Source organism: Octopus sinensis, linkage group LG8, assembly GCF_006345805.1.
Source record: "Octopus sinensis linkage group LG8, ASM634580v1, whole genome shotgun sequence".
NCBI lineage: Eukaryota > Metazoa > Mollusca > Cephalopoda > Octopoda > Octopodidae > Octopus > Octopus sinensis.
In genome coordinates this window covers 82,255,602-82,265,601 of record NC_043004.1, presented here as the reverse complement: position 1 = coordinate 82,265,601, position 10,000 = coordinate 82,255,602, and the positions used below count along the sequence as shown (strand labels likewise).

Genomic DNA, 10,000 nt, shown 5'->3' with positions numbered 1-10,000 from the left:
ATCTATCTATCAATCTGTCGATCTGTATATATGTATGTGTGTGTAATGTATATGTATGTATGTATGTATGTATATATATATTTATATATATATATTCACATAAGCAAAAGTTTATATATTTATATATATATATATGTGGTGTGTGTGTGCGTGTGTGTGTGTGCATGTATGTATGTGTATGTGTGTATGTGTGTATATATATGTATTATATGTGTGCATATGCGTATATACATATATATAGAGATATGTAGATGTATATGATTTTGTATTTTTGCATCTATACTTCTCTCTCTCTCGTTCTCTCGTTTGATATCTCTTTCTTTCTCTCTATTTTAACTTCTTTCCGCCTTTCTCATCGCACACTTCTATTATCCGCCTTTCTCCTGCCAAATCATTGGGGCTGATAAATGGTATTTGTTTCTTACGTCAGCGATTCCTCAACCCATTAACGATAAACAAATTGAAATATCTTGAAAGGCGGAAGATTTATTGAATGGCCTTATTCGCTCGGGTCACGGCATCTTCTTTTAATCTGTTTTGCTGACGAAAACATTTAATTTGACTCTAGTTAATTCTCAATTTCTTGCTTTTACAATACGTCTAATACAGGTCATTGAATCAAAGCCAACGCCATAAGACTCGCTTCATAAATATAGAATCGATTTTGAACTTATTTCGGTTTACATTGGTAAAAATTAAGAGCTAATATAATTCATACCTTTTTAATATCACCCAACACCACCGTATGTCATTGTTGCGAAATCGACGGAAGATAACAAAAACTATTTTACTGAAGCAAAAAATAAAATATGTTGTAAATTGCGTCAGCAAAAGCGAAGATCAATAAAACGATCGATCGATTAATCTCGTAGGTCTTTTGAGATTTTACATTTTATTTATAATTACAGCTATTTCTAGACGTAAATGATGTCCAGTAGAATTTATAATACTGACGGTCGTCGTAAAGCTCCATTGAAACTAAAGTGAGACTTCGATTTGAGCAGATGATGAAGACATGTTATTTTAAAACCACTGAAGCTACTAAACCCTTCAGTAAGATAGAAATATTGTACCAGACAATATCCCAAATCACTGAAGCTATATCGGGTACCTTGTACCTAATTAAATAGAAAATTTAATTAGCGGTTCACTGTAGCACTAATTACGAACTGTAAAATTCTTAGTTGTTTGGTTGTTTTCCAGAAAGTAGCCAAACTCATTCTCGAATATAACTTTGTCACGTGTCTCTCTTTCTTCCTTTCCTTCTTTCTTTCTCTCTCACTCGCTTTCTTTCTTTCTTTCTCTAGTTCTTGCTCTCTCTCACTCTTTCTTTCTCTCTCTCTCTCTCTCTCTCTCTCTCTCTCTCTCTCTCTCTCTCTCTCTCTCTCTCTCTCTCTCTCCCGCTCGCTCGCTCACGCGCTCTTGCCACACTCTACCATCTTGAAAGTGGAAGGCCACAGGAACATTATGTAGTCAATAGCACAATCAGGGTACCCAAATGCATAACAGGGGCAAATTGGAAAAAATTGATGAAAATACTTTTTTGTTCTTTGTTGTAGTTGAGTATAGAAATTTTCATTTGATGTCAAATAAAATTATAAATTCTTGATCAAAATGCGCATAAATTAGCATATTAATTAGGGGTGTCAAATTACATAAAAATTCCTAATATATTGAAAAAAGTCATAAAAATGCGAGACATTTTTTATATTCTTAAATTGCTAGTAAATATTCCTGATAAATACCATTTTCATTCACCATTAGTACATAACCACATGAAAAATGTATTAATCTCATATTTTATTTAATCAAAATAGACGCTCAATTTTGAAGACATTACTTTGGATTGATATTAAACCACTTTCATGTATTTTATAATATTTTACTTTTGCAAAGGAGTTAAAAGTTGAAAGTTTCAGGAATTAAGAATATATATATATGTTGGCCACTATTAAGACGCTTTATGACATTAGGGCTGACATGTTGGAAGATATGTTTTCTCATAAAAAATGTCTGTTAACAGTTTGGCCTTATGCATTCATATCTATGTGCATAGTACAAACAAATTTGGTTCCATTCTCTGAAGAAGAGCGTAGGCTCGAGAGTTAAACTAATACATCTGTTTGTTGTTTACACCACCTGTCTTCGTCTTTTGTTTTTTTGTGAATTCTTCCCCTATATATATATATATATATGTGTGTGTGGTGTGTGTGTGTGTGTGTGTGTGTGTGTGTGTGTTTGTGTGTGTGTGTTAAGAAAAGAAAGTAGCTAGGATTTAGATAAAAGCTGTCCACTTAGTGCTTTTTCCTCTTTCAGGGATTCATCCTGAATGATTTCTTATAGAAAATTATAGAAATTCACACCTTTTATATATGTAGGAGTTAACTGGAAAAAAATCTGGTGTTGAATTTGCTTTCTTAGGCTTTGGATTGAGGGTGATTTGGTAGTGGTTATTCGAGATGCTTTTCATTTTGACATCTATATGTGTGTGTATGTGTATGCGTGTATGATGAATTTACAAGCAAAGAAAGAGAGGAAAAAAGGAAAAAGAAATAAAAGAAAGGGGTTATATATATATATATATATATGTGTGTGTGTGTGTGTGTGTGTGTGTGTGTGTGTGTGTGTGTGTGTGTATACACTTGTTGTTGGCGATTTCATTTCCGTCTTTGGGTTTTACCATTTCTCCTTTCCGACGAAGAGCTATGCTCGAAACCTCAAACACTTTCTCGTATTAGTGAGCGTCAAACTAATATATTTCTTGTGCATGTCCTCTTGTTTATGTTATTGCTCATTTTATTTCTCGCTTATTAGAATTGACTATATATATATATATATAATATATATATATATATATATATATATATATATATATATATATATATTATATATATATATATCCATGGTCACAATGCGCTTTGCATCTCGTTTTCAGCTTTTGAATGATACCATCCCTCTGGTTAGACGTGTAGTTCCCCTGATCGGAAAGCTATGCCATTTCAGGCACACATATATAGAGCTGAGTGGGCTGGAGAAAAGTGAATTGAAGTGTTTTGCTCAAGAATACAACATGCCGCCCAGTGCAGGAATTGAACACACGTCCTAGTGATCGTGAGTGCAACATCCTAACTACAGGGCCATGCACCTTCACCATAAGTAGATGTATACTGAGATAGATTTATTCATCAGAATTTAAGACTAAATGTATATATATATAAAAAGAAACAGTTAAAATTGTTATGATTATTTATTTAGTGAGGATTTTTTAATCTTCATTAATCGTATTTTCTCTATTCCAGATTATTGTGACATCATATTCCATCAGTAGATATCTAATTCATATTGGTTTCGCTCATATACAAAGAGAGGCAGATAGAAAGCGAAATCATCAGAAATAAAAGGAAATACTTTCCAGAGGATATATATCAACGTAAACAAATATAACATCAACCATGAATTCAAGTGAAGAAGAGGATTATGAATACGATTACGATAAGACAGTTTCTGTGATTCCTCTCGAAGAATTGGTCCCGGTGTCGATTGTGTACAGTATTACACTGTTCCTCGGTGTGACAGGAAATTCGTTGGTTATTTTCTGCATTCTCAGGTACAACAGAATGAGAAGCATCACAAATATATTACTACTGAGTCTTGCGTCTGCAGATCTTCTGCTTGTTGTGATCTGTGTACCGATTAAGGTAAGTACACCTTTGTTTTCCTCGCTATTAGCCGTGGGTAGGGTTTAGTAGGAGAGATGGTCCTCTACAGATCTTCAAAAAATGATTGAAGAGAGGGAGGGAGGAAGGTATTATTCTCAAAACAGAAACCTCGAAGAAATGCTTGAATCAGAGTAGATTCCGTTAACCATTTAACTACGAAAATAAATTTCAGGGTTATTCTAGTAATGATGAGAAATATCTACCAAAAGAAAAAGGAACAAAAAAAAAACAATTAGAATTGGTATTTTCTATTATGTTGAGCACTGGAGTCGATGTAATCAACTAGGCCCCTCCCCACAAAATTACAGACCATATAACTTTTCTACTCTAGGCACAAGGTCCGAAATTCTTGGGAGGAGGCTAGTCGATTAGATCGACTCCAGTATGAAACTGGTACTTAATTTATCGATCCTGAAAGGCAAAGTCGACCTCGGCGGAATTTGAACTCAGAACGTAGTGGCAGACCAAATACCGCTAAGCATTTCAACCTGCCTGCTAACTTTTCTGCCAGCTCGCCACCTTCGCAGACGTTATGACTATAACAGATTTTTTTTTTTTCTGTAAGTGTTCGTGTTACGAAATTAAAAAATTTTTTTCTGAGGCATCGTCATATAAAGCTACCATAATTCACGAATAAAAAGAAATTACGAGAGACTAACACCGCCTTTTCTACTATCACCTTCTTTCCCCTCGATTGATGCATTTTTATCGAACCCGAAAGTATTAGAAATAAAGTTGACCTCGGCGGGATTTGAACTCGGAGCGAATTGGATCGAAACAAATTTCCTGAAATGTTTTACCCAACTACCGTGTGAGGTCACATCTTCGTTATTAAATCCTTTTCTACGCATTTAAATCGTTATTAAATCCTTTTCATCGTATGATCGATGCTACCAGTGATTACATGTAAAGTCACATGTGCTATTGTTAACTGTTTTTAGGCGTAGGAGTGGCTGTGTGGCAAGTAGCTTGCATACCAACCACATGGTTCCGGGTTAATTCACACTACGTGGGACCTTGGGCAAGTGTCTTCTACTATAGCTTCGGGCTGACCTAAGTCTTGTCAGTGGATTTGGTAGATGGAATCTAATAGAAGCCCGTCGTATATATATATATATATATATATATATATATATATATATATTATATATATATATATGTATGTATGTATATATGTATGTATGTGTGTGTGTGTGTATATGTTTGTGTTTGTGTGCCCCCAACATCGCTTGACAACCGATGCTGGTGTGTTTACGTTCCAGTAACTTAGCGGTTCGGCAGAAGTGAACGATAGAATAAGTACTAGGCTTCCAAAGAATAAGTCCTGTGGTCGATTTGCTCGACTAAAGGCAGTATTCCAGCATGGCCACAGTCAAATGCCTGAAACAAGTAAAAGGGTAAAAGAGTAGTTTTATGTCATTTTACTACAGGACCAAAAGTGGTTTGATATTTTACTGTGTATTTATGCCTATAGCAAGTCTGCTTTCGTTGTTTAAGTGAAGGATTATGCACTCCGTTGTTCGTATTTTAAAACTGCACAAACTCCACATTTTATTCCTTTCGTATTTCACTTACCATAAATCTTCGAGTATAGTCCGCCCTTGAGTATAATACGCAGGGTTTTTTTAGGGGGTTGTACCTCTGAAAAACCTAAACCTTGTGTATAATACACACTCCTTCTCTAATTTCTCTCACTTGAGTCGAGCGTAATCAAGCCAGCAGCACCTAGTCGAACAAACACTTCCGCGCATGTGTAATACAATAATGGTGATGTTGTTAACTGTTATATGGGAATGTAACTATATTTGTAAATTGTTTTTGTTATATGTTATTCTGTGTTCTGAATACTTTTATTTTAATAAATGTTGCTTACTGCAAGTTATAAATGATTCTTTTATGATTTCATTGCTTTCAGGCTTAGCTTAAGGTATTTTTGCGTCCGACATCACAAAATGCGACTGAATAAACATTGCCGGACAGCAAATAGAGATTCGGACATTGCTTAGAAAATATTTTTCATTTTTAACCTCGTATATAGTACGCACTAGGGATTTTGACCTTTAAATCTTGGGGAAAAAATGCGGATTATACTCGAGGATTTACGGTACCTCATCAAATTTGAAAATAATAGATTCAATAACCAGAATTTATTTTCAATTTTATCGTGCTTTCGTTTTTTTTTTTTTAATATAAAGGGTAAAGAGTAAAAACCCTCTTCGGTCGTGAATGTCCCTGGGATTATACCTTGAAAGTTACCCTCCGAGGCACAAGTCCAGGCCTTGTTCCATAAGCAAGGATGTTTAGGGAAGACCAGCAGTCACACATGCATACCAGCTCCCCACCTCTGTACGCCACCGATGTTGTCCAGGGCCGATACAGCTTGGCACCAGTGAATTTGTAACCCATTTCTTAGCTGACTGGAGCAACATAAAATAAAGTATCTTGATCAAGAGCACAACACACTCCCCGGTGCAGGAATCGAACTCACTAACTGGTACTTGTAATCCCGACGCTCTAACCACTGAGCCATGCGCATTCATGGGTAGATTTTAGAGTAATGGAATTTGGAATAAAGATTTTTTGCCAACATAACATGTTTAGGACGAATGTTGACGTAATTTAGCCCCAGGTGACATCGTCTCCAGCTGGCGATACGACACGATCTGTGTCCTTATATTTTTGAACAAGGGTATCGAGCACACCACTCAGCTCAAAACAATATCTGTGTATCGTGATTTCGGGGTTATTTCCTTTCATCAGCACAGAATGTCCTAAACCAGGACTGCCATGTTATGTTGGCAAAATTCTTTACTCCAATGTGGTGTTTCTGAATATCTCTCGTTCTGAGATTTTAAAATAGTAATTTTTTAATGGAAATTTATTTTAAAATATATAGTTTGTTCAAATCACCACGTGACTGAGTAACTGTTAGCAACAATTTCCAGCTTATTCCATTATATATATGAGCCTCTTCATGATCACTCATCATGCTAGAAATAGCAACCTATTATTCCTCGATTCATATCCTTCATTTATTGAATAATAAAAGACACGTATTCACAAAATTAGCGCATTCCGCTATCTTTATGCTAGCGTTTTAGCACTCGTATAAATTCATAAATGATCACCTGCCACATCAATACTGCTGAAACCTAATGCTAGAGGCAAAAAATCACCACACAGCACTATCAAAGGACCTGGCCATTAACGTTTACAACAAGGATTCATTCATTTTGAGAGATATGCGAACGCTATAACTATGTATTAATTATTTATAATTATCACAACATTTTCAAATGAAACTTAATTTTAGACAATAATTTTATATTGAATTTATGAAGAAAATATGTAAGCATGTTAACATGTACGTGTAATTATTGCTTAATCAATTTGTTCAACGCACATAATGTAATTAATAGTGGGTGATGCGATAGTTATTGTATGATATAATCAGAACTAAATGTTTAATAATGCAATAAATTTCAACAAGAAGCGAAGCTCTTGGAATTTCAGGTTATCCATTCTTCTCACTTTATTCATTGCGTTTATGAGTAACATTATTAAAGTTCTGTATCAACTAATTTAATTCTATTATAACTGTGGTATCGTTATGATTTGTTTCTGTCCAATACTTGCGTCCATAATACCAGATGAATCCGAGATTTATGAATATAGCAAAGTAGATTTATATATTGATTTTTGAATTCATTTTGCATGAAAATCAGGTATTCAGTAATATCAGTGATTGTGTTATTAGTCTTTCCCATATATCGAGTCACGAGTTCGGTTCACGCATTTCCCAAATGACTACACACTTTTTGACGGGCCTCAAGGAAGGTGAAATACGACGAACGTTCCCTTGTATCACTTCTGCGGCGATATTCGTTTCCCTTCAATATAGTGCTTTTTAACACAACGTTTATGAAAAGATTTTTCCTCTAACACAGAAATCACAGCAGCAGGCCTTTCTACGATTTATATATTTTTAGTATGATACACAAATGACCATTTTGAATTGCAGGAATTTTGTAAATTGAAAGCCAACTATTAATAAAAACACGTATACTCATTCAGAAAGGTACACATTCGTGCAGCGGAAAATATTTTGGAAGCTTAAACAAACCACATCTAACTGATGCTAACTGAAATATAGACATGGCTGTGTGAGGGTAAATTTGCTTCTCAACCACATGGTTCCGGGTTCGGTCCCATTGCATGGAACCTTGGGTAAGTGTCTTCTACTACGGCATCAGGCAGACCAAAACCTTGTGAGTGGATTTGGTAGACGGAAACTGAAAGAAGACTGAAACTTAAATGTTACCCTTTTTGCTTGTTGCAAAATCAACGACTGTGGGTTCTCTTAAAATATGTACATTGCGAGCAGAGGCGAGCTATTAACATCTCTAGAAGACGAGGTGTCCAGTACCGATGAATAGCAAAAATAACACGCAAACAGAACTGGCCAGTTGATCCCGTCAATAGAAAATGGTAGGAGTTCACTCCCATGCTCGCAATTTATCGGATGTGACTGTGCATCATTAACCAGCTAGAGGAAATGTCCTCTTGGGGTTAAAGAATCGTAATAGAGTCCATTCCGACGGACAGCCATGTTAAGGTGGCTACGGATATTACTTATCGGTACAACTACTGCGATGATCTTTTAAGGAGATTTTATAACTAACGTTTTATATACAATTATTCGTCTTCATTGGTTATATAAGTTATTGTCCTCACCCTGAACTTATTTCCGTTTCCCTTATGCAAATGGACCTACTTTTGTGTGTCTTAGTATGTTTCCTGCTGATGATAAGGCAGAACAACTGCTGTGCTGTTGAGGTTTATTGAGGAAGAAACTTATACAAAGCTGCCTTCTTCTCTTCAGGCATTCATATTGCCTTTTACAGAATGATGCGTTAATCTTGATTTCTTTTCTGCTGAATACCCTCACTTTCTCATCTGGAAGTCGTACCCATTGCCACCAAGCGATTTCAACTAGAAACGGAGAGAGTTTAAATAAATAAATAAATAAAACTTTTGTGATGTATGTAAAATAATATATTTGAAATATCTTTATTTGTCTTTGTTGTTCAAGCACATGCCACTGAGTACTCTGCGTTATTTATCTTACCTCATATTCATTTACACAGAGAGATATACACACACACATACACACACATACACACACATACATATATCTATGTATATGTATATATATATATATATATATATATACATATATATATATATAGACATATACATAGATATATGTATGTGTGTATGTCTGTCTGTGTAAATGAATATGAGGTAAGATAAATAACGCAGAGTACCCAGTGGCATGTGCTTGAACAACAAAGACAAATAAAGATATTTCAAATATATTATTCTACATACATCACAAAATTTTTATTTATTTATTTATTATTTAATCTCTCTCCGTTTCTAGTTGAAATATATATATATATATATATATAATATATATATATATATATATATATATATACATACACACACGTGTAAATATATACATATACACATACAGACATATACGTATATATATATATATATATATATATATATTATATATATACACGTATATGTATGTATATATATATATATATATATATATATATATATATATATATATATATATTATATATATATATACACATATGGGCATTCGTCGTGACAAGACATACTTTTCATAGCTCCGGTCAAAGTCAGTAGCCAAAGAAGCATATTTCAACTCAAGCCAGCAGAAACTCTCCTTGTTTTTAGTCCCAGAACTTTTGAATTCTTCAATTCTATTATTCTACTCTTCTACTACCACCGGAGGATAAATTTATACAAATCTATATACAACCTGGAGAAAGAAAATTAAACCAAAACTAAACCCAAGACTAGTTCTAAAACTAGTCCCGTGAGTACAATTCTTTTTTCTTGATCTGTATTAAACACACCGCTCATCCTGATTTGTACTAAATACACTGAACTCTCCCACACACACTTAGATATAGCCACGCATTTCCGAATATATCGACACAAACTTTTCAACGGTGTATTCACTATTATACATTAAGCCATCAATTTAACTGACGTACAGTGTATAATACTGTCCCACTGAATATGGCCGATAATATTCAAAAACGCCACTGGGTTGAAAATGAAATCACTACACTGATAAACGCTTGGTACACTCACTACAACGAAGCAAATGTTTACAGTAAAATAGCTGAAAAATTAGCAAAACAATCCTTTCACAGATCTGTAAAACAGATCGAAAA

At 34.5% G+C, this 10,000-nt stretch overlaps 1 protein-coding gene across 1 annotated transcript in view; it reads left to right on the top strand.

Moving 5' to 3' along the window:
• The window catches only part of LOC115214863 (galanin receptor 2b-like), a 220,139-nt gene that overhangs the window by 106,359 nt on the left and 103,780 nt on the right, over positions 1–10,000 (top strand). Inside the window, exon 2 of the mRNA XM_036505167.1 lies at positions 3,300–3,698. Coding sequence (XP_036361060.1) covers positions 3,453–3,698 — 246 coding nt within the window. The 5' untranslated portion in view covers positions 3,300–3,452. The remainder of the gene's footprint in view (positions 1–3,299; positions 3,699–10,000) is intronic.